Below are 25394 nucleotides of genomic sequence, written 5' to 3'. Positions count from 1 at the left end.
TTCAGATTATCTGTTTCCTCGCTGTGAAATTGGCGTTAAATATGTACCTCATAGGGATGTCCTGACAACTATCATGTAGAAGGTAGAAATCATCAATGCAAAGGGAATTGCATGTAAATTTGCCTGGCTCCTTCCTTTCCTTTCTCTGGCGAAGGTGCAGAGGGTCTGGTTTGTGAGGCTGCAGTCCATGCGGTGACTAGGACCATCCATGGCCCGTCGGACTACTGCAGGGGACTCAGGTGGGTGGAGAGGGCCTCCCTCTGCCAACAGAGACTGCCCATCCTGCCGACGTCTAGGTGATGTCTGCACAGTAAAGATGACAAAGTTCTGAGAAAACTATTTTTAAATGGCTTCCTGCTGAGAGACCGGCTTTCTGGGAAGGTTTATTTCCGGCCCATTGTAGCTTTCCACCTGACCTCCTGCATTCCTCCTGGTCTTTATCCCCATCTGCTGGCACAGTATGAAAGACACTACTTTCTCGGAGGCACAGACCGCATCGATAGCTTTTTTGCTCCAGCACCGTGGCAGAGGCTCAGGCCACACTGAGTTCTGGGAGGAGAGAAAGAGGAAGTTTCTGGAACAGAAGAGAAACAGGGCTTCTTATTGAAGAAGGGGAATGTTATTTTTAGTCTCGGCAGGAGTTGCTTAGTTGTTCCTCCTGGAGTCAGCTTCTCTTTAAAGTGGCTTTCTGGCATGGGAACTGTCAGGTTAGAGACCTGGAGAATGGTAACTCTCCGCACGTAGGACTTAAACCATCAACCATGATTTTACTCGTGAATCTGCCATTTGCGGAGGTCTTGGCTGAACAGCTTGTCTCTACTTGGACGGCATCGGCTGAGGCAGCTTGAAGGTTAGACAGGTGTGACCCAATGGCTACTAGAATCATCTCGAGGCTTCCCTCCCTCACACATCTGCTGGTGGTGCTGGCATTGGCTGTGACCTCAGCTGCTGGCCGAACACCTGCACGCGGCTTCTCCATGTATCCACGCGGCTCCCCCAGAGCATGGTAACGGGGTTCCAAGGGGGAGTGACCCAGGGGGCCTGGGCAGAAGCTGCATTGCTTTTTCCCACCTAACCTTGGAAGCCCATCACTTCTATCCTTGTCATAGGCCTACATTGATGAGGGAGGAGCACATCTCGTAGACAGGAGACCCGGTGTTGGCCAGCTGGAAAAGGACCATCTGCCACAGAGAGCAACAGGTGGAGGAACAGTGGCATGGGCTTGTTGCTGGAAAATTAAGGAAAGTAAGGTATTTTTTTTAAAGGTACAACTTTTGGGGTGCCTGGGGGGCTCAGATGGTTAAACATCTGCCTTCAGCTCAGGTCATGATCCCAGGGTCCTAGGATCGAGTCCCGCACTGTGCTCCCTGCTCCTTGGAGAGCCTACTTCTCCCTCTGCGTCTGCCTCTGCCTCTCTCTGTCTCTCATGGATAAATAAATAAAATCTTAAAAAAAATAAAAACGTTAAAGATACAACTTTCAAAAACTGGAAGAACGGATTGGAGCATGTGGAGAAATGGCAATGTAGTAAAACATAGAAGTAGAGTTTAAAGAAAAATATTTCGGGGCGCCTGGGTGGCTCAGTTGGTTAAGCGACTGCCTTCGGCTCAGGTCATGATCCTGGAGTCCCGGGATCGAGTCCCATATCGGGCTCCCTGCTCAGCGGGGAGTCTGCTTCTCCCTCTGACCCTCCTCCCTCTCATGCTCTCTCTCATTCTCTCTCTAAGAAATAAAATCTTTAAAAAAAAAAAAAGAAAAATATTTCATTTCTTTGAGGCACACTGTGAAATGAAGAACCCAAACTGTTTACCTCCAGAGGACAAAGTCTTACTTAAAAAGGCCTCCTCTATTTCAAGATTATTCATACATGATTTCTAGTATTTCTAGCATTTTTATGGTTTCATTTTTGATATATTTGGAAATTATTTTGATGAAAGAAGGGAAGTAGGAGTTCAGATTGACTTCTTCCCAGTGATTAACCAGATGGAACATCTACTTATTGATTAAACATCTTTTCCTCATTGATTTGAAATTATATACTGAATTCCTATATATTTTGGGGTCTACTTCTGGACTCAATTATTTTAACTTATCTTTTTATCCTCACCAAGATAATTCTCTAGCCCATGAGCTCTGGAACTAGACAGATCTGGATATAGACTCAGAAGCAGCTTAGCCACTGCCTACTTGAACTCCTGGGGCTCAGTTTCCTTCTCTGTACATTGGGGATAATTCTGTATACCTGATTGGGTTATTTTCAAGATTGCATGACTTCATATGTTGTGCAAAAGTGGCCATCATTAGCTCCCAGCCCCTGTGCAGGTCGGACTCCGTGGAAGCCGGCTCTGAGATAGAGCCGGGGTGCCCTGGGACCCACGCCTGCGGCAGGGTAGGGGAGGAAGCCGTCCTGGGCAGAGGGAAGACCGGAGCCGTGACACAGACCCAAACAACAGCTCAGCCAGTGAGGGGGCTCGGGAGCACAGACAGCTCTTCACCGTCGTCCCATGCCAGGGAGCCTTTGTACCCCACGTCCATCGGTGTTACTTGGGGCCATCAGGGACATGAGTGTGAGCTGGTGGGGCAGCTCTCTGTGGCTGAGGCAATCCCCGAAGGAACTGACAGATAGAGAGGACTTTAGCCAAGTGTGCTCCTGGCGGCTGGGTCCACACGGCCTTCGTTAAAGAGGGTTCTTGGTTGCATATCACAGTGTTCATCACAGCACCCGTGTGCTGAGACTGCAGGACCTGATGCTTCGCAGGGGCCCTGAGAGCACCCTGAGGGGTGCGGAGGACCGCTGTCCAATGAGGTAGCGGGAGGTGAGGCGGTACTGAATGAAATGAGCCAAGCGACGATTTGACAAACCCAAAGCTTTCATCTCAGCTTAAAACACTGCTCTTTTGATCTTTTTTTTTTTTTTTTTGGTTCATTTCTGGGTCAAAAACCGGGCTCTAAAGGGGAATGTGAATGTGATAACGGGCTGTGGAATGATCCCATGATTACAAGGAATCATCTTAGAAAAGTATTTCTGGAGATCAAACAAAATGAGATCATCAATTTGCTTTTCCTTTTATTATAAAAGTAAAATAAAAAATAGCATTTATAAATCCAACATCTTTTCCTTTAAAGTATTTGATCTAAAAAACATATTTACAATAGCAAAATGCAGAAAAGGGGGGAAAAGACCATTTTCAGCACTGATTGTAACCATGTTTACATAGTGACATTACATGTTCTTTTTTCAAATCACATAGATAACCACATTAGAAAAAGCAGTCAAGCCTTTTTTTTTATTATACACGTCACTTTCATTTTAAAAATATCCCTTTTCATAATCCTTAATCTGAATGCACGACAGTGCTGTGGACGGCCAGAGAGAAGACCAGGTGGGGACTGGGCCGCCTTTTAATGCCAGTGGGAGCGCGGGGGGGAGGGGGGGGGCTGGGGCAGCAGCAGTGACAACGGGAAGCAGCTGGGAAAGCTCACTAAGCGAACTCGCCCACGGCGAGGCGGCGGGCCGGCCGGTGACCACTCGGGACCATGTGTTCGTGGACCGGACTAGTAATATTCCCGTGAGAACCGAGAAAGGGAGCTGACTTCGAGGGGCCTTGAATGAAATTCCGAGAGACTCAGGCAGGCTGGTTTTCCTCTGAGCTCCTGCGGATGCACTTCGCCTTCCTTCTTTTGGACAGTGGTGGAATTTCAGAGCTTTGGTTTACACGGTGTGAGGGAAAGGGCCAGCAGGCTAGATTTTGCCCTCTATGGGTCCTTCCTGCCCGTACTCGTGGGGCACTTTGCTAAGAGTCAGCAAGGAGCTGCCGCTGGTCAGAGACTCTGTAAAGCTGAGTTTGCGGAAGGATGTCTCCACGCCGCTGTCGCAGATGCTGTCATCTCGGGCCTCGTCTGGGGAAAGAAGCACAGATTCACTGGGGCACAGCTGGGGGAAAAGGCAGAGCCGTGGCTCTCGTACACCTTCTATTCCAGCGGGGCTCCGAGTCTGGCTCTAAGAGGCTCTCCGGCGGCAGCTCTGCCTGTCAGCTTCCACAGGCCCAGGCCCCCCCCCCCCCCCCCCGCCCCACGCCACCGGCCTGTCACTATGTCGTTACTGTGCTCGCCGGTCGGCCGAGGGAGGCAGAGCCCCGAGCAACAGAAAAACCAGGAAGACATCAAAATTAGGCAAATGTTTTCAAATCTCTTTCTTACCATCACGTTTATCAGAATCCTTTCTGATTTCTCCTAACTCATGGTGGGCCTTTTTTTTTTCTTAGAAATCAGGTGTATTTTTCCAATCACTGTATTACCTATTTTCCAGCTGGGGAAATTGCTGAACCCAGGCAAAATAAATGCGTGACTGAAGTAGGAACTAAAAATGAGGTATCTCTCTGGGCCTCACGTGCTAATAAATGCTACACATTGCCTCAAAAACCTTCCGGTAACAGAAAAAAGATAAGGTGATTATGATGAAAAGGAGTCTGTGATGAACAATTAGGTCACATTCTCCTTGTTGACAAGTGTCTTCAGAGATCTGAACAATGTTGAATTATTTCCTATAGAGAGAAAGTGATCAAAGAAACAAAGTCTGATATACACAAATCAAAATGCTATCTTCTTGTATATTCAGTTCCAATATTAAAATATAAAGACCTTAATGGCAGTGACACACTATTGTCTTGTTACTAATTTGGTTGATTTATTGATTGATGATTCAGTCACCCAATCTTTACTGGGTTTCTATTATGTGTAGGAGGAATTTTAAAAATAACTACAAGTCAGAGATCAAATCAAATGTTAAAGATATGAGTATTTTCCTATTTCTTTGTGTGGAAGGAGCATCAGGTCACGAGATAGGAGATGAGGGTTGTTTTGCTAGTGGACACATTACTCCTTCCAAAGTGTGCAACATCTGTCCTTACTCTCCTAGAAAGGCCCCTGACGAGGTGACATTTGGGCTGAAACTGAAGGGCAAGAAGGAGCCACGAGGTGAGGATCTTTGCAGGGAAGGGGAAGAGAAGGTTCGGGTCCTAAGATGGGATCAGACTTGTGAGCGGAGGTTTGGGGGACGGGGGGTACAGGGAAGTGGGGCGGGAGGAAAGGCGTATGAAAGGGATTTGCGAGAGAGAATGGATAAAGGAACATTGCCTTTATTACTTACTGCTCCATCTTCAGAGCCTCAGACAGTACTAGGCACACGGGAGGAATTCAATAAAGCTCTGGTGAGCGGACAGGTGAACTGGGAGGCACATAACAGCTATAGGCATAGCACTCCTTTTTAAAAAGACTCTTACTGCCTGTTGTGTCAAGAGTGGACTGAAGGGAGGGGGGCAGACCAGGAGCTGCTGCAGGAACTGAGGCAAGAAATGAAGCGTGGATGGACAAGAGAGGTGGTCCCAGAGGAAGGACTAGGGGCTGTGTGTTGACTGCGAGCAGCAAGTGTCCATGGGCGAGGCTCGGATTTTTGTCTTAACCTCCTGGAGGATGGCAGAGCTTCTGCCCGACAAGGCCAACTGTTAGTCTCTCAAGGACGAGGGAATTCGAGTTGCTGCTGTGTTCTCGGTGGGGACTGAGAGAGGGAGGGTCCAGACAAAGCGCCGAGTGGTTGTTGAGAGAGTGTGAGAACACATTTGGCGGGAAACAAAGGGTTACTGGGCTGTTGGGAGTGCTGTTCTGTGGCGTGTTTCGGGTGGGTGACAGAGGTTCAGTGCTGGGGACCTGGAGGAGGCGCAGGGAGAAGGTGAAGCCACTTCTGGGCTGAGGTGAGGAGCTGAGGGCGCTGTGGTGGGAACTGCGGTGTCATCCCCAGTCTGGGGCCAGTCCTGGCTCTCTACGCCTTGCTCTGTGAGTTTCTTTCTCTTTTACATTTAAGAAGTGAGAGAAACACTATTAGCCTTAAGCAGCCACATCATGTTGTTTTTAGTATTTAGAACGAATCCAAGTGACTCCCGGGTCAATGTGACTGCTCCTGGGGAGAGTAGCCCACCTGACCAGCAGCGTCAGGAGAGGCGCAGAGGGGAGCACCTGTGAGCTGTGGGGGTGACAGGCACACGGGACAGGGGACAACGGTGGGGAGGACAGCCACAGCCCAAGACGCCGAGACACAGCCTGGGGAGCAGGAGGTTACCTCAGGGGCTGGTTCTGTTCTTCCCTTACCTACTGGCAACCTCGTGGAGGCAGGTGAGAGGGGCAGCGAGAGGGTCTGAGGCGCCACCTTCCCGGGGCCAGGGGCCACGGTTCCCGGGGCGCAGAAGGCCGCCTGGATCACTTCGATGGCTTCGGTGTAGCCCATCTGTCTCAGGGCCTCCACCAGCTCTCTTACGGTCCCCCCGGAGACCTGCGCGAGAGACAGGAAGCTGTGTTCCCGAGGTGTTCCCGAGCCCGGAGCCAGCAGGCGGCCTGGGGCCACGACGCACGCCCCGCTCCGCCCCTGCGAGCGCCTGGGCCGCCAGGGCTCACAGCGAAGCCGGCTGCGGAGCCGCGTGACCTTTGCGTCGAGCTTCCTGTGTCAGCTCCGAGACCGCTCAGGAAATCAGACAAGCGGCTTCCAGTAAGCGCGGAAGGCAGCGAGGGGGAGAGGGGTTGAGGCAGTGAAACCCTACGTGCCGCCAAGGTCATGCAGTATCCCTGTTTAGGCGGAAGCTCTGAAAACCACCGAGAAACCAGAGCGAACGAGGGCATTTTCAGTAGACAATGATTGCACCTCACAGAAAGCTGACTCCGTGCCCCGACACGGGATCGAGGCACGCTCTTGGGGACGGGAAGATAACGCATGTGGATCACAGCCTATCAGGTTGGTTGGGGGGTGGGGGTCAGAGTTTGGCGACAACCCTGACCCTCTACCTAGGATTTCTGCAGGAAATCCCAAAGTATTTGAAAATAGGGAACACCTTAGGGTATCTGAAAACTGCTTTTTCTGAAGGCGGGTTTCCACCCTGGCCTGGGTCACCCTCCCAGGACAGGGGTAATGACTGATTTTCCTCCTCAGAGTTAAGGGTCCGGGGCGGGGGGGGGGGGGGGGGGGACCATGCCGGGGTCAGCGATGTTAACAGACGGGAGTCAAGTACAAATGTGAGGTGATGGGTTACCTCGTAGTTGTCCATAAGAGTTTTAGAAGGAGCAGGACTCAGCCGGAAGGCATTATTTAGTATCCCCAGACCTAGTTTCTGTGCCAGAGTTGCCCAGTTCTTGTCTGGATCAGGGATTTCTAGCAACTTGTAGAGCTGCAGCTTTGCATCCTCAGTCAGCTGTTTCATGTCTCCTGAAGGAATGAAGAAGAAGCACAGCTGTCCCAAGCGACCGGAGACATCGGCAGGGACTGAGTACGGCCACGCTGCTGCCCTTGGGCCCCCAGCTCCCAGTGGGAGCACTGAAGCTGCGTTACTTGGAGTCGGCAGCAGCCCCGCTGAGTAACAGCAGTATGCGTGCTTTAGCAGATTACAACTGGACGGTCTCCTTTGCATACGTCCAGGATCTTTCGATGCTGGAATAAGCCACCGAGCCTTTCACAGTATGGCCTGGATAATGCTGCTTCTCCCTCAGCCCTTTACATGACTGTGTGGAGGGAACACTGGTTAAGAGCTCACCTTGTGCAAGTAAATCATCAGATGTAAACTCTGGCTCATATGGTTTCCCATTTAATATATCAAACACCTGTTGGGGAGAAAACCGTGGAGAAACATTATACATTAAAGGGACCAGGACGGGAGTCAGTTTCTTTGTAATGAAGAACTCACTGTGTCCTCCTGAGGAGGGCCTAGTACCCCAAAGATGGGGGAATGGGAAGGAGTTAGTCCCATGACCCACAAAGTCATGACAATGCCCTTTGGGCAAAGAAAAGCCCTGGGGGCTCTGGGGCCAGGAGGCGGGGCTCTACAGGGGCTTCTGAGGTGGGTAGGAAGACCCAAGCCAACCTTGCAGAGAGCCGGTGCCACGGTCCTTCTGAAGGACAAAGACAGTCCAGGCCACCAGAATCGGCCATGTGTTGGTTGGAGAGTCATCAGTAAGTGATGTGTCCCTGAGGGCCCGGATGAGGACTGAGCTTACGCAGAGCTTACGCTGAAGCCAGCCGTGCCTCACTGCCCCCTCCTCCCTAGGAAAAGCCTTCTGAGAACGAATTCTATAAACTTGCTCAAACTGAGGTATAGTAATGCTCACAAGGCTTGATGTTCTCTTTCCAGCGCCAGCTACATTTTAAACTGAAAAGTCATAGGTTAAAAGGAAAAACACAATTCCGTAGCTATGGAGACCTTTCTGTGTGCCCTGCAGTCACTCCGTGCTTGCTGACTTAGGTGAGGACGACATGGGGTCGCTGAAGTGGGTTATCTTTGTGTGTTCTGTGGTGAGGCTTCTGGGAAAGCCAGGTGCTCAGCATTAAAGGGGAACCATGTGGTCTCTGCCAGGGTCACTCAGCTCAACACCATGGACCTCCAAGGGGCAAACAAGCAGTTTTTGGATGTGGAGCAGCGCTTGGCCCTAAGAAAGTCGATTTTGTTGTGTTGGAGATCCGTCTGCTACCCGTGTCCTCCCTCTGGCTCTTCTCCCTGGGCCATGAATACCTACTCACTGCTTTTCACCTTCAGATCTCAGGTCACTGGAGTTTGGAGGAAGAGTTTAAGTCTATTTACTATGTTTATAGTTATTAAAATCCTCAGAAGAATCCCTGGGTTCTTTTTATGTAAAGAAATCACTTAGCAAAGTTCTAAGCAAATTGTAACATTTCTCCTAGCTTCCGAAATGGAGACGGGGACCATTCTGGTGTGAGCTCAGAACGGGAAACTCTTCTGTGAATTTTATGTTTTCTCTTGTGGAACCCTCTCTCACAACTTAACCGTGATCTGATTAGGCATACACTTTCATACTCATAACTCCGCTGACCTAGATCTTTCATGGATAGGCTTTTCAAGATAAATACGTCTCTTGATAAGCAGACTCTCTTAAAAATAAAAGGCTTGTGCTTTGGGGAGTAAAAACCCAAGAAGACCATCTGTTCTTATATTCCTGAATCATTAGCTCCCTCCAGAGCTGCCATCAAACAGACTGGAGCCACACGCACCTGCCAGTTGGTGGCCATATCTAGAGGTGTGGTTCCAGGCACGACTCCTTCATCCTCTCCATCTTTTTCCCAAGAGTCATCCAGGTCATAGAGAGGCTCAAAGTTCTCCACCAGGGGATCTGCACCTGTTAAGTCAAGTTACACAGCATTAGGTAAACCACGATCCTGTCGACTCTGAAATGCCTGCAGAGGTCAGATTTCCAAAGGCAAAGCATAACAGCTACTCGAGGCAATTACCTGGATAATTTTTATTACATAAAACATGCTTCCACTGAAATATTCAGAAAACTTCTTTTAAATTCTAATTTATTTTGACTGTAAAGATGTCTTACGATACGCTATATAGCCAAGGACATTTTCAAAGACAAAAGACTTGGAAGTACCCTGACCCTCACATTTAACTCTCTAGGACAGTTTTCAACCGAATGATACACCTTTAAGCTGAGGAGTAACAGCAGCAATTTACAGGGGCTGGGCTGCACCCTTAGGATTCAGGACCTAATTTAATGTTCAAGTTCGTGCCCACCACTGCACATGTCTCAGGCTGTTCTCCCACTTGCTCAAAAGAGCAAACTTTGCTGTATAGGGACAACAGGCTCACTTTTATTCCTGGGTACAGCACGGCCGGGGTCTTGATCCTTAAACAGACAAACACTGCAAAAACCTTCTCCTACAATGTAAAGTAATTGAAAATTTTAGGGCTGATCTTGGAAAAATGTAGTCTGTTTCTTAATGTGCACCAAAAGTAACTCAGAGATTAGAGCTAGTTACCTCTTAGAGGCTTAGAGACTATTTTTATGAGTGTTTAGTCTAATGTCTAACAAACAGTAGTCAGTTTGGTACACCCTTCTGGGAAGAACTTGTTTTTATCTTGCTGGGAGATCATTTGCTTTGTGCCAACTTCAATAACAGGAGAGGGCCTAATGAGAGTCAGAGAAGGATCTTCATGCTGTTTCTTATTTCAACCTTCCAGCCCGGGCCTGATCTAGAAGGCAGTGAGTGCCATCTGACCATGGAAACAGAATAGAAACAAGACGAACAATTTATGGGCTGGAGAATGCTAGAGGAGCTGAGCTATCTGTTCCTGAAGTGACCTTCTTCATGACTGGGAGCTCAGGACTAGGTTTTTCACCCGAGTGCCTTCATTTATATCATGGAGAAACTGCTACTCGGCACTCCTTTCATGGGATATTAAGAATTCAAGAGAAAGCATTTTTGAAAGGGTTATAGCTTCTTGTCTGAAGGCATTTCTTAATTATAACTAGTGACTTCCCAAACTATTCATACATACTGCAATCAGAGTCTCTTGTCCAAGAGAAAGTTTGACTTGACTGAGACGAAGAAAAGAAAAGGCTATTGTTTATTTGGATATGATTTTATTCACTTAGAAGTATGTGGGGCTCCCAAAGAAAAAGTCTGTGCATCTTCCTGGACTCAGTTTTTAAAGAGGTATTTAACTTGCTCTGTTTTCTTGAATTTATAAAGCATTTATTTTCTAAAAAAGTTTTAAAAACCTCTATAGGAAATCAGATAGCTCAAGGTTTGAGAGACTACTCCCATTAAGCATGTGTTGAGGTTCTAAGTATACAAGGCAAGAGAGATTCAAGGGTGAGCAGGGATAACTTTCTATACTTCACCGAACTAGAGAATTAAATGGAATAACGTCTACAGATCCTTGAGCAGAGCAGGGGAGAGAAACAGTAGAGAGAATAGTCTGGAAGCTCAGATGGACGAGGTGTGATTCATAGTTATGCCTTTACTAGGACCCCAGGACTGGGTCCCACAGGTCTCTTCAGTCTATTTTGTCTGCTGTGAGATGGGAAAAATAATAATGGTACTTACCTCTAAGGGTTGTTGCAGATTAAATGAGACAGTGCGTCTGACAGCTCTAGCACAGTGCCTGACACATAGTAAGGTCAATAAATGCTAGCAAGTTCTAGTGCCTCACATATGGTAGCACTCAATACACTGCCCATTTGTTTTTTCCTATTATTTCTACTTCTAAGGGACCTCTCCTGTCAAAGGAAATTTTAAAATGTCTTCTACCAATCAGCTTTTTTCCTGGAGACTTCTGGCATGATCCGAGGCTGGTACTGCTCAGATTTCTTTAAGGAATCAAATTCAACTTTAAGAAGATCTCCTGGCATGGGAGTCAACCTAAACCACCAATATCCAAAACAAACGGATGAATTAGAGGGTAAAGACTGACATGACCATCAGGATGGAGCCCAGGATTACGAGTCCCAGCAGTGCCATTCCAGGGGGCCGTGGAAGTGTGACTTTTATTTACTCCTGCATTTCAGCAGGAGCTCCGCGGCTTAAAGGAGGCGGGGCTGTTCAACCCGGAGGAGTAGGGTTTGCATTCCCGATAGCACTTTCCAGCTCTGCCCGCCAGGCCGCCTTCCTTACCTGCTGCTTTGAGAAGAGCTGCCAGCCTGGTGGACCCTCTCCCGGCTGCTATGTGCAGGGCTGTAGTCCCATCATAGGTGGTACTGTCTACATGGGCATCACCCTAAAATCCAGCCCACAAAGGAAAGAGTTAGTGGAAGGTTCTCTCCCCCTTTAGTCCCCACCTTCTCCTGTCAGCATGAGCCCTAGGTCCTAGAAAAGGTCTTACTACTAGCCCGGTTGCTATTTGGGGCGGGCTCTGCCACTTTAGAAATGCCCAGTTAGAGAGAAGGGGCCGATGGTGTCAGGACTGCCCAAAGCTGACTACCCCGAAGCCTCGAGTAGCTATGGAATAAAGAGAGGTGACCGCAGGGGGAAAGGCTGTTACTGACATCATTCCTTGAAAAGACGGTCCTAACGCCCCCTTGGGACTTCAACGCAAAGGCAAACGCGCGCGTCGGCTACCTCCAGGAGCAGGCAGCCGGCCAGCGAGATGCTGTCGCGCTCCACGGCCAGGTGCAGCGCCGTGCGCCCGGACTTCCGCTCCTGCGCGTTGACGTCGGCGCCGGCGGCCGCCAGCAGCAGCAGGCACGGCATGCTGTTGCTCGTCACGGCTACGTGAATGGCGTTTAGACCTGCGGCCCAAGCACAGGGACGGTCATGCAGCGGGGAGGCTGCTCACAAGGCGGCAAAACTGGACCCCAGGGAGGGAATGCTGTCGACTCTCAGCACATCCAGTGTCTCTGCTCCAGAGAGCCTGGCAAGGCGCCGCAAGTCTGTTGTTGTGCATGGAAACCCACGGTCTCCTCGTATGTTCTCAGGAGACACTGAGGGCAAATAAACATTCTTTGGATAAACGATGCTTTCTACACCTCAAGACCAGTGTTTGCTCAGGCCTCTGCTTTTTCCACCTCCTAACAATTCCAAATCATCTTTAAAGAAGTTAGGGTGAGCAACAGAAATTCTCAGGAGAGATGACAACCTCCGGGTGACTAAGGGAAGCACTTTTGGGTGCAAATCAAAGAACACACATTTAGCAAGTAGCTACCAATTGTTTAGAAAGCAGAGAGAGAAGGTTATCCACAACGTCTGCTCGTCTCTTACCTTCCCCGTTAGGGTGGTCCAGCAGTAGTGCTGCCTTCTTGTGCTTGAGTAAAATACTGAGAATTTTATCTTGTCCTTCTTTGGCAGCTAGGTGCAAAACAGAGTTACCCAAGCGGTCCAGAAGGCTCAGGTCGGCCCCGGCCCGCAGCAAGTCCTCCACCACAGCCTCCTGCTTGGTGATCACTGCCAGGTGCAAGGGTGTCTGGGAAGTGGAGAAGGGTCAGGAGATACACTGCTCAGCAGCAAACACTTGAACCCCTCTCTCCCTCCCCGGGCTTGAACCTACGGGTTTTGTGGCTGCCGCTGCAATAGATGGCGTCATGCCTCAGGGCCGTTTCCCATTGCCAGATTAACTCCTCTCTTTTGCAAATGAGTTACTCCCTGTTCTATGTCCTGTGCTAATGAAGTGTGTATGCCCGACTGATATTGAGCCACGCGATAATTAAGATTATTTTTATATTTACAATTCTTAATCGCTTTCTTGTTTCTCATTACAGCCTGCTGACTGCTGATACGTTAATTCTTCTCTTAATAAATTTAGTTTCCTTGAATTTGTAGCAGGAATCTATCTTCAGCTGATAATTCTGTATATTAACAAATCAAAGCAAGGCTATAGTTTTACTGAAGAAGGTGAAATGAACTAACTACTCAATAGAAACTAATTCACAAAGGTGCTGTCATTCTATATTAACGTGGAAAGTGAGTTTGCTGAAGTAAAAATATTTTTCCGTGGACTGGCTCTGTGATGAGAACAATCAATAGAACTCTGGGGCACCCCCATTTTATAGCAGGTGTCAAAGGATTCTAAATGTCATAACCAGGACGACAGAACCATCTCAGTAAGAGGGCTCAGATGAACAAGCGAGCTGAATCGCTAACACCTAATAGGTGCATACATAGTCCATTTGATTACTCTGCCCACAAAGTAGTGTCTCGGCGAATGCAAATGAGATGTTTTGCAAACTGAGTGTTTTCAAAATGAGCAAGACAGACACAATCGCGAAAGTATCTTTCAAAGAATTGAGGCCACTGACAGAATAGCGAGATATTTTTATACAAATCAGTCTATTTCACAGGAGTCTGTGAAATCCAGTCCGTCTAGTGACAATTTGCCTAAACTTTCTCTCTCGGTACGCGATTCCCGGCCACAGCGGCGACAACAGGGTAAGCCACCGACGCCCAGCTGGTGCAGGACAACCTCAGCCCAGGAGGCGCTGCAAGATGCTCCCGCGGCTTCCGCTCCGTTACAGTGATAACTGCACACAGCAGAAGCCAGACAGGCTTTTGGGCCAAACTTCCATTCTCTCTTATTTTTTTTTCATCTTTTATACCCCAGCTTGAAATAGAATGATGTCCTCAAAAACTTTAGATACTGTAGCCAAGAGCCTTCTTCTTAAGAAATAAATATGTAAAAAAAAAAAAAGTGCATTTATTAATATGACATGCTATTTGGGGAGATGAAAAAAATCTGAGAGAGAATGAGATTGTAAAAAAGATCTGAAATTATAAAATATTATACCACTCAGAAATTTGTAATTATCTCTAGTTTTAATATGATTTTTTTTCACGTTATACAAATTCTGTTACTATGAGTACGAGAAGCTTTTTTTTTTTTTTTTTTTAAAACATAGTCCCACTGAAGGTTTCCTATGAAATTTCAGGCTTTAGATCTTTAACCCCAGGATTATATAACACAGTGTGGACTGTGAGAGTATAGTAAAATATCTATATTTATTTCAAGTGTGTATGTTTACATAGCCACTATCTGGAAAAATACTTACAAATGCAATAGCTATATTTGGGAGTGGGGTTAGGGGACTTGTATACTGCCAGGGAGGGCAACTTTTGATTTTCCAGTGTATTTCCTTATGTACAATTTAAAGAACTATGAACAAAGATTATATTTATAAAAATTAAAAACATAGAAGAAAAAAATCCATATGGACAAAACCCCTCATTAATGTTACATAGGAAGGTATGCAGATAAAACAATCCATATCAAACACACTGGAGGGGTGATCTATGGTGGGGAGTGAAGAAGAGGAAAGGGCTTGAAGGCAAAAGATTTCAGAAATTTTCAGAAGAATCCTAACTCTATGCACTGGGATTATTTTGAGTGTATCTTTAGAGAGTGGGTGGGGAGAGAGATTTGATCATGACAGATGGTCACAGAAATGCACTAAGATTAGTGAATGGTATTTTGGGAGATTGTCTAAGACAATTGCCAAATAATCCAAATTACTTAGAGAACTGTATAATTTTTCCATTGAAAATAGTTACCAGAGAAACTTCACAAAGATAAACGAGTCCAAATTTCAGCCTTTTCTAGGTCTCAAATCGAAGTTGCCACTGGGTGTATGTTTGAGACCTAGAAGGCATTACCAGGGGATCCCAGAATCCTTGTCCATGAATGAGAGTGGTGCTAAGTTGGGGGAAAATGGACCTGTGTTCTCCCGAGAGTCCCCAGTTCGGAAGGCAAGAAGTGTCAAAGGTGGTGGTTTCAAGATTTTTGTGTCTAGCATATCAGAGAGAGTCTCAATATACGTAACCAAATGATACAGTAAGGAGGTCAGCACATAATAAATCACGACTACTAATCCTGTTGTGTGGTGTCCTTTGCAGGGCCTATTTATAAACAGAAAAACAAGTAATTCCTTGAATCTGACCTACAGCCAGCGAAGCGAAGCAGTCTTTGAAAGGAGGACCGAGAAGCGACACAGTGCCATTCGTTCCCAGTTTTATTTGTACGCTCGTGCTGGTTGAGAGGAACAATCAGTCCTAAAGCCTGAAAGAATCAAGCTTTCAGGGCCAGATGACTCTCCAAATACCAACAACCCCCAAGATGGTATGAAAATTTGAAGACATTCTTTAAATGTCTACCTAAAATTAGACTTCACCCTCATTTATATTATGAGTCAGTGAAGAATCCCCAACTTCGTTCTTCCGTTGACATTAAGCATTACCACTAGGGAAGGAGCTGAAAGCCTTACATCAAATGGGAAGCTTATTTCCCTTATCAGGAAACACCTATTCACACATAACAATCTAGTGAGAGCTACATGTCAACATTGTAGTTCTTTTGCTTCGAGGAGATAAAAATGATTCACATCACCTGCTTTAACAACTCAGAACTGGAACAGGTACCTTTACTGTGCAATTAATTGTACATGATTGTGGGCCATATTTTTAGAGTGACAGGTATGCTCGGACCAGGCATCTGAGCACACTGTCCAGGCCAACGAGGGTTGGGAAGTCACTTTGGGTGGAGCGAAGGGAAGGAGAAAATGAGAAAGCTGACAAGGGGCAAGACCAGGAGACTGGCACCAAAGCCAGGTGGGGTGGGGGCAAAGGGGCTGGGAGGGGAGAGCACCCCTTTGGCCAGAGTGGCTGGGTCAGGTCTCAGGCTCCCAACATCAGGCTCCAGGCTTTGGTTCTGCCAAGTGCAGCTCCAATTTCCTTTCCCCACCTGAGGTCTGCACGTGCCCATCAGGTAGCCTCACCGGGTCCCAGCTACCTTCTCTCGGCAACGTCTGAGGACCTTTGTACCAGGGTTCCTCAAGTTGCTTTTGAACCCACAGAATTCCTGTTCAAACCTGATCTGAGTAAAACTCTGGTGTTTCCTGTTTTCCTTGATTTGAGCTTTCTGTTTTTGAAAGATGCTTTCTCCTCAACCAACCTTTTTTTACTTTTCTGTGTTCTGATTTCAGCACCCTTTATTTGATATACACTTAATCTAGATGTTGTCAAAATGTGTTTCAGCAGACTTCAAAATTCTTACACATTATTGGCTTTCCAAACTTAATTTTTTTCAATTGTATTTTTCTTGACAGAAGTGACATATTTACTCTAGGTTCTCCTGTACTGTATATTTGAAAGTTGCTATGAGAATAGATCTAAAAGTTCTTACCACAAAAAAAAAAAAATTTGTAACTATAGGCAGTGATGGATGACAAGTAAATAAACCTATTTTGGTGATCATTTTGTGATATATACAAATATCGAATTACTGGGCACCTTAAACTAATACAATGTTATATGTCAATTATATTTCAATTTAAACAAGAAAAAAAGATGCTCAACATCACTCATCTCAGGGAAATGCAAATCAAAACCACAGTGAGATATCACCTCACAACTGTCAGAATGGCTAAAATCAAAACCACAAGAAACAAGTGTTGACGAGGATGTGGAGAAAAAGGAATCCTCTTGCACTACTGGTGGGAATGCAAGCTGGTGCAGCCACTGTGGAAAACAGTGTGGAGGTTCCTCAAAAAATTAAAAATAGAGCTACCCTACAACCCAGTAATCCCACTATTGGGTATCTACCCCCAAAATACAAAAACACTAATTCAAAGGGATCCATGTACCCCTATGTTTATAGCAGCATTACCTACAATAGTCAAACCATGGAAGCAGCCTAAGTGTCCATCGACAGATGAATGGACAAAGAAGTGATACACACACACACACACACACAGTGAAGTAATATTCAGCCATAAAAAAGAATGAAATCTTGCCATTTACAACAACATGGATGGAGCTAGAGAGTATAATGCTAAGTGAAATAAGTCAGAGAAAGACAAATATCACACAATTTCACTCTTACGTGGAATTTAAGAAACAAAACAAACAAGCAAAGGGGGAAAAAAAAAGGGACAAACCAAGAAACAGACCCTTAACTACAGAGAACAAACTGATGGCTACCAGAGGGGAGGAGGGTGGTGGATGGGTGAAATAGGGGATGGGGATTAAAAAGTACACTTATTATAATGAAAAGAATAAAATAAATTTGAAAAAGAAAAAAAAAAAAGAAAATGGATCGACTCTTTGACAGATTTCTGAAGTTTGAACTTTGCCTTCCCCCAGCAGGATGCTGAATTTCATTGTGGAGTGATTTCTATTATACTCACAGATTAAAGGACCCTGAATCATAAATAATATTCCCAAGTTATGGGCTTTTAGGATTTAACCTACAAAACAAAGCCCTGTATTTGTGCTACTGTTAACATTATTAGAAATAACACGTACACACATGCACACACACACACACACATGCAAGCATGTACAAACTGGATTTTTCTTCAGTTGGCATTTCTGCTTACCTGGTAGAGATCATTTCTCATATTGATAATGTCATCAGAAATCAAACCAGATGTGACTTCTAGTAGATCCCTCACAAGCTGAGCATGAAGATGGATGATTGCTAAGTGTAAGACACTGGAACAAAAACAGAGTGGCACTAATCAACTAAAGTGTTAGTGGAAAAAAAAAAAAGATTCCCAAGAAAGGATCAGACTTGCAGACCGAACCTGGTTCTCATCCTTCCTTTTATTCGGCCCCCAAATGTCTTGAATCTCAAATGTCTTGAATCTGAGGTGGGAATGTTCTACCGCCTACGCAGGCCCCTACACTCTTTTACCAGGCCTGCCTGGCCTCTGGGGACATTTTGGTCTGACCTCGTGAGGCATAAAAGCACCCGGGCCTCGAGGGAAAGAGACATAAGTTCAAATCCCGACTCTGCCTCCGTGTGATAGTTCAGGGCATTTTCTCTTCTAGCTTTTTCCTGGCTTCCGTTGACATATAGATGATGTATGTAAAATGCCCGGCACTAGGAACTGTTCAGGAAAATGTAGTTACCTCACCTAACCTTCCAGCCTCCTCCAAAATATAGTGTGGTGGCTTCTGAAAGATCTTCCTAGATCCCAAGAGGGGCGAATGGGGTCAGGCATTTAACTACTGGGAGAGGACTCTTTTTTTTTTTTAAAGATTTTATTTATTTATGTATTAGAGAGCGAGAGAGAGAGAAACAGCATGAGAGGGGAGAAGGTCAGAGGGAGAAGCAGGCTCGCCGCTGAGCTGGGAGCCCGATGTGGGACTCGATCCCGGGACTCCAGGATCATGACCTGAGCCGAAGGCAGTCGCTTAACCAACTGAGCCACCCAGGCACCCTACTGGGAGAGGACTCTTGAGGTAAACTTCTGAAGGAACATGTGATTTTATTTCTCCCTTGCAAATATTCCCTCTGCCTGGAATGGTTTTGCTCCTTTTCTCTGCCTGGACAGTGCCTACTCCATCCTTCATATTCCAGTTCAAACCTTACCTCCTCTTCGAACTCCCTAGGCAGAGCACATGGTCTCCCCTCAAGCTTACTACTTAGTTATGCAACTGTGGTTTTCTATCTGTCTTTCCCCCTCTCTGGCCTGTGATCTCAGGGCTGGTCCTCCCTGGGTCAGCCTTACAGCCCTGGCACACAATTCAGGCGCTAAAATAAGGGTGACAGAATGAGCCTCAGGGCTTATGCTAATAAGGCTGAAAATATTGGCAGGTGCCAAGCATCAGTCCTAGGGACACAAATTTTTTTTTAAAGATTTTATTTGTCAGAGAGATAGAGAGTGAGCGAGCTCGCACAAGCAGGGGGGAGGGGCAGAGGAAGAAGCAGGCTCCCGGCTGAGCAAGGAGCCCGATATGGGACTCGATCCCAGGACCCTGGGATCATGACCTGAGCCGAACGCAGATGCTTAACCGACTGAGCCACCCAGGCGTCCTGACACAATTTTTTAATTGTTAAAAAAACTTACTACTAAAAATAATTTGAAAGGACTCAAAAAAGTGGCTACTTTGGGCTTAGAGCTTCTATTTACCAGGCCATGCTACGTAGTTGACATATATGACCTGATTTATCATAACAAGAAGCCCAGTGAGGTAGGTAATATTATCCTCATTTTTCAGATGATGAAACTGGGACTCGCAGGTATAACAGAACTCAACCCACGTCACTTAACTAGTGAGTGGTGAAGCTGGGAGCCCAGCCCAGGTCCAGTCCATCTGGCTCCAAGGCCACCTCTTAATCCCTTAAACCATCCCGCTGAAGGAGGACATGGGCACTGCTCTGTAGAGCTGCAGATGAACCCCTAAGATAAGGAATATGCCAAAGTATGGACAGATCGCGATGCAGAGCATACTGAGTATCGCATGGTGGCAGGACATCTGGGATTTGAGGCACAGGCTAGATTTTGTCCAGTTGAAACATCTGAGGTGTCATGTTTTCCAGGCCTCTTTCTTAGCAAAAGTAAGTGCATCTTACTAGGGATTAACGTTGGCACAAGAGGGCCTAAAAAAACAAACTTGTGACTTCATTACTTGAGAGAGCAAATGAATGATGTCGAGGTTTCACTACTGTCTCTTGAAATGTGAGGCTGGAAGAAGCCGTCTAAAAAGGGCCCAAAGTCTGATGCAGACATGATGCACATATACCAAGAAAAAGGTCATATTTCAAACCTGCCTAAAAATTTCCATGCGCAGCTCAGCATTTCATCCCAGAAGTACCTTCTCCCTCCCCCATAAATCCTCACACCCTCATGGGAATGTCCCCAACACCAGAAGTTCTTTTCTTTTCTTTATTGTATTTTCTGTGATGATTAATGGCTCTAGGACTCAGATTATTAGCTGAGTGTGACAAGTTCAATGAAAACAGCCCTGATGTGTGAGGACCAGCAGCTTTCCCTTGGCCACATTCTCGTGAGGGTTCCTCTTGGGCCTCCCCTCTCCGCCTCCAGCTGCAGCAAACCCTGAGAGCCTGCTGGTAGGAGTATGTCTGGGGTCCCAGGAGGGGACTCGAAGGATTCATGTTCTGCTTGGGCAGGGAAGACCACCTCCTGGGCCCCTCCGTATGTGTCCTTACACGTGCCCGCACCTGCCCCTCCACGTACCCACTGAATGCATGTGCCTCGTATCTTCTCCACAACCCTCCCTCCATAGGCCGCAGGCCCCCGCTAGCTTCCACGTGCTCATATTTCTTAGGCTCCTCAATGCCGCAGGCCCATAAAAATGTCACCTGAAACACTGCTGTTCTGTCTTGGGTAACTGGCTGCTTTCTCTTGTGGTTCTACGCTGCTGAGTGCTAAGTGGATTCTTTAAGCCCGTGAAAACATTCTGCTGTTCACAGCATTACACAAAGCAGGCTGTACGAGTTCCTCTCATACTGTAGCACAAGGGCAGTGGTTATACCACATCCTTGGTTACGCTGCAAGGAACGAGAACAAAGGTCTCTGTTTGAAACCCTGAGGTTGGCACTTTCCTAAAGCGTTTGGTTCAGCGTTTAAACCGAGGCTTAAAACGCAGCACTCAAGAACTCCTCTACAGAAAAGGGTTTCTCGGGGTTGACGCTATTTTTGGAAAGTTTTAGGTAAGGCACTTGACTTGAATCTGAGGGCTGTTGTCTCTTGTTGTTCTCACAGGCTTCTGAGATCATTTTAGGAGCCTCAGTGAAAGGCCCAAGAGAACGGTTTTAGAAAGAAGCCAGCTGCTTTGCCAATATCAGCTCAGTGAGAGCAGAGATGGATGCCCGGTGCTTGGAATGCTCGCCTCCCCCACGGCGTGAGGGAGAGCAGACACGGGGGCCTGACCCAGTCGCAGACTGGTAACCAGGAACGGAGGCAGGAGCGAAGGAACCAGTGACTGGGAAAGAATGACAGTCGGCTCTTAATTGTTCTGTTGTTGTCGTTGTGCTGTCTTCTTTGGGCTTTGTCTTGAGTACACTACCATCATAAATAAGCAGTTGGGATAACAAGTGCTTGAGGGATCTGGTTGGACCAAATTTTATTATTATACCATTTCAGTAAATAAAGCAAATGTTATTAATCCCGTAAATAAATAGGTTTATTAAATGTTATTCCACACGTTATCCCAATAAATAAAGCAAGGTTTTTGAAAAAGTACCACCATTCCCCACACACATCTTCGTTTTCTTGCCCAGAACGATGTACTCTTAGAGGAGGACTCGAGCTACGCTAGGGCCCAACAGGTGAGAGCCACCGGTCAGGGGAAGCAAAGTAGGGATTCGACCTTACTGACACATTACTGCCCACGATAGTCTTCCAGTGACAGGACCCAATACCTTTAAATGATTCTTTTTATCTTCAGCCAGTGAGCATACAGTGATTTTCTCTGTTCCCGGCCCTAGAACAACTCTTGTTTGCACAAGTCCTGACTTACCTGTCCCCATTCTCATCCTGCACTGCAGTGAGGTGGCGCTGGACAGCCAGCAGCATCTTCACGTCTCCTGTCACCGCGTAGTCAAAAAGGGCGTTGGCATGCCGCTTGGCCAGCTGCATAGCCTTCTCTAGAAAGAGGTTGTCTGCAAGGCAATGACCACAATCACAGGTGAGTCTCCTATACTCGTTCTACAGGTACGGCATGCTCGAGGTCAAAACCATCAGCATCAGGGTTCTAATACCTCGACACACATCGTTTGAGGTGCAAATGCTCCTTTCAGGACTTCTGCACCGTGTTCACTAGAAAAAGCACAATTGGACATTGGCTTACTGACAAATACAGAGGCTGATCTGAAAAATCGGTCTGTGGTTCGTCGGGGGAAACAAATTTAGAAATGTCTGTTATCTTAGGGGGAACACTCCATCTCTAAATAATGTTGATTCGATTTACTATATTGTAAATAATCCATCTCCTGATGAAATAATCCTTCACTGGAGTCTTAAACAACTCTCCAGTTAGACAAAGTGTCAAAAAACACAGACAGACTTTCCATAGGTCTTCGGTGTGCTTGTGAAGTTTGCTTCTGGAAGGTCAGGGGAAGGCAAATTGAGACCTGCAGGCCAAAACCATGGGTGGCCTGTTTTTATATGATCCCCCCACCTAACTAACCATGCTTTGCACATTTTTAAAGTGGTGTTTAAAAAAAAAAATATGTGATAGAGACCATAAGTGGCCAACAAGTAGAAATATTTGCCATCTTTCCCTTCCCTTTTCTCTAATGAGTACTGGTTCAAAATAGGCACAGAAGTGCTCGGTCCCTCTTAATCCTAACTGTTCAAAGAGGGCATCAGGGCAAAAGGAAACGGCCTTATTTTCAGGCAAAGTTCTACTTCGGGATGACAGTCAAGCTACAGTCTAGAGAGAGGAGACTATTAAAGTTATGGAAACTTTTCCCTATTATCTGTGATAGAAATGAATTAGATGATCTCTCAGGATACCCTAAAACTGCATAATTATGATTGGAGAATGCATATGTAAACTTCAGTACTTTATATTCGAGAACAACATGGGGAAAATGGAAATCTCAGTGTGAATAAAATGTTCAGACACATGTTTTTCAAAAAGCACACAGGACTCTGAAGAGCAAGCACACTGAACTACGTATTGATGCATCATTTTTAGATTAACAGAAAATAAACCTGTCTTCTGGCAATAGTCTCCACACCTCCAACCACAACCCATCTCCTCACCAGTCAGTACAATGTAATCATGTGTATGCTCACTTACCCTGAAACCTAGAGTTCTCTTCCTTTACTCCCACTGTATACGTCAGAGTAACCTCATCATCCCCAGTGCTGGACTCTTTATCTTGTTCTGCGGGTTCAGTTACTTTCCCGGGGAGGCTGGCTGCCTCTCTGTCCACACTCTTTCCACAACCTTCAGAATCATTTTTAGATGGGGTGTCTATTGTTCCTAAGATAAAAGCAAAAATATCAGCTTTTTCTCAGTAAACTCTATTAAGTTATAATTTACTGTTTCAATTATCAGATAAAGATGGGAGGCAAGTTTACTGCAAAGGGAAAAGAAAACCAGTAATTTAAAATTCCTTTTAAAACAGTCAAATCATTAAGTAACCTGTTTTGGGGCTATTTTAAATGCTCACTTGTAAAAGACACATTTTTACTGAGGCATAATCGACATATAACATTACATTAGTTTCAGGTGTACAGTATAATGATTCGATATTTGTATATATTGTCAAATGATCACCACAATAATTAACATCAGTCAGCACATATAGTCATAAATTTTTCTTGTGATGAGAACTTTTAAGATCTTAAAAAATTTTTATTTATACTTCTAAAAACTGACATTTCATTCTGTTTATTTGTAAAGGAGAAAAAAGAAACACAGCTCTTCTGTGAATTGTAGGGAAGTGGATTTTTTTTTTTTTAAAGTGGGCTCCATGCCCAGCATGGGCTTGAACTCACGACCCTGAGATCAAGACCTGAGCTGAAATCAAGAGTTCGATGCTTAACTGACTGAGCCACCCCCAGGTGCCCCCGGGAAGTGGAATTTTTAAAGTTTAAATACAAACAGAGGAATTATTTTTTTCCTAATGCTATTAACCAAGCAAGTTGTTAAGATGTGATATCAAGTCACATTCTTTAGTGTGGGAGCCACTTGGGGCGCCATTTCTGTGCTCTTTCAGGTCCGACCATGCTATCTGACACGTGCTCTGAGAACACCTAGGTTTTATGAGGAGAACTGGCTCAAATCCTGGTTCTGCCGTTAACAGGTATGTGCCTTTGGGGGGTGAATGAACATGTCGGAACCTCAGTGTCCTCTGTCTGTAAAATGGAGACACTACTATTTTCCTTACAGAGCAATCGTGAAGATTACAGTTAAAATATGCAGTAGCCCCTGACATAAAACAGGCATTCCATACATGGGAAGGCTTCATTGTATTATTTCTTCAATGGGTACACTAGAATGGACGTGCAATATAAATTATGAACCCGTGGTGTGACAACTGCAAATTAGGGGATGCATTTGATGTGGAAAGGCCATTCCTATAAAACTCAAAATATCTGCAAAAGTATAGTATTTGAGAAGAAAAAAAAAAAGGAAAGAATAGGTAAGTTTGGTGACTTTTTTATGTTTGAAGAGTCAAGTCTTTCTATATGTCCCTTCTTAATGTTCTTTTCCTCCCCCTGGTCATGCCACTTACAAAATCAATATATAAGTACTGGGAATAGAATTTATACTCACCACAGGGAATAATATTTTTTTTTTTGGAGAAGTACCTTCTTAGTTTATTGGCATTTATCAATTTTTTTTTCAAGATGACAATGTTGTGATAGGTAATGATAAAAACTTCTTGGCAATTTTTCTATTCTTTTCTCACTATTAAAAAAACTACCTTACTTACCGTGTTTCATCCCGGCATTAGATTTAGTGGTTCCAGGATGGAAGGTAATTCCACCGTATGTAGGAAATCCATAGTGAGGGAAGCCGTACCCTGAAATGGCAAGCAAAACAACTGAAACCTCATGATGTTTTGTTTTTTCGGTGTTTTGTTGTTGTTGTTGATGTTGTTTTTTTAACAAAGACTCAGCCAAGCTTGGTGTCCTTCCCTAAGGTGAGTAGAGGCTCTGGCGTGGGAGGGCAGTGTGCCCGATATGGTGCTTCTGTTGGGAGTTAGCAAGACACGTTGTGGGGGATCATGGGATGATCAGAATTCTACTCTGATCAAGTTTACATTTTGGCAACTCTGGCAATGCCCAGGCTTGGGGCAGCATGGAGGAGTGCATGCTGGAGAAAGGCTCCCACTCCTATGTGGAGAGGAGAAGCCAATGGTGAGTGGTCACCATCCAAACTCAAGACTTGCGGACACAGAGGACCTTGAAATAACCTCTGGCGGGAAAAAGTGAACCAAACAAAATACAGAAAAAATATTGACTCCTCAAAGGAAACATGACCACACTGTTCATTCTCAGGCATTTTTTGGTGGAAGCATAAACTCGTACGTAAAACTCTTTGGGGGCCATCAAAAAAACCAAAATCTTGCCATTTGCAATGACGGGGATAGAACTAAAGGGTATTATGCTGAGCGAAATAAGTCAATCAGAGAAAGACATGTATCATATGATCTCACTGAGGAATTCTTAATCTCAGGAAACAAACTGAGGGTTGCTGGAGTGGTGGGGGGGTGGGAGGGATGGGCTGGCTGGGTGATAGACACTGGGGAGGGTATGTGCTATGGTGAGCGCCGTGAATTGTGTAAGACTGTTGAATCACAGACCTGTACCTCTGAAACAAATAATACATTATATGTTAAAAAAAAAAAAAGATAGTAGGAAGG

At 45.7% G+C, this 25394-nt stretch overlaps 1 protein-coding gene across 3 annotated transcripts in view; it reads right to left on the bottom strand.

Moving 5' to 3' along the window:
• Positions 1 to 3042: 3042 nt before the first annotated feature.
• Positions 3043 to 25394, bottom strand: part of NFKB1 (nuclear factor kappa B subunit 1) — a 113475-nt gene continuing 91123 nt past the window's right edge. For 2 of the 3 annotated variants that reach the window (XM_032400905.1, XM_032400906.1), the window contains 12 exons: positions 24462 to 24551; positions 22817 to 23002; positions 21530 to 21671; positions 17638 to 17752; positions 12536 to 12737; positions 11897 to 12066; positions 11453 to 11555; positions 9044 to 9168; positions 7575 to 7641; positions 7077 to 7249; positions 6145 to 6325; positions 3112 to 3900 (listed from right to left, as the gene is read on the bottom strand). In XM_032400905.1, the coding sequence (XP_032256796.1) occupies positions 3743 to 3900; positions 6145 to 6325; positions 7077 to 7249; positions 7575 to 7641; positions 9044 to 9168; positions 11453 to 11555; positions 11897 to 12066; positions 12536 to 12737; positions 17638 to 17752; positions 21530 to 21671; positions 22817 to 23002; positions 24462 to 24551 (1712 nt within the window). In that variant the 3' untranslated portion in view covers positions 3112 to 3742. Of the gene's footprint in view, positions 3901 to 6144; positions 6326 to 7076; positions 7250 to 7574; positions 7642 to 9043; positions 9169 to 11452; positions 11556 to 11896; positions 12067 to 12535; positions 12738 to 17637; positions 17753 to 21529; positions 21672 to 22816; positions 23003 to 24461; positions 24552 to 25394 lie in introns of all 3 variants that reach the window. The other variant, XM_032400904.1, reaches the window with a different exon arrangement.

Source organism: Phoca vitulina, unplaced genomic scaffold (assembly GCF_004348235.1).
Source record: "Phoca vitulina isolate PV1807 unplaced genomic scaffold, GSC_HSeal_1.0 scaffold3, whole genome shotgun sequence".
Taxonomy (NCBI): domain Eukaryota; kingdom Metazoa; phylum Chordata; class Mammalia; order Carnivora; family Phocidae; genus Phoca; species Phoca vitulina.
Note: the sequence above shows the minus strand (reverse complement) of the source record. Positions and strands in the feature narration are given on the sequence as shown.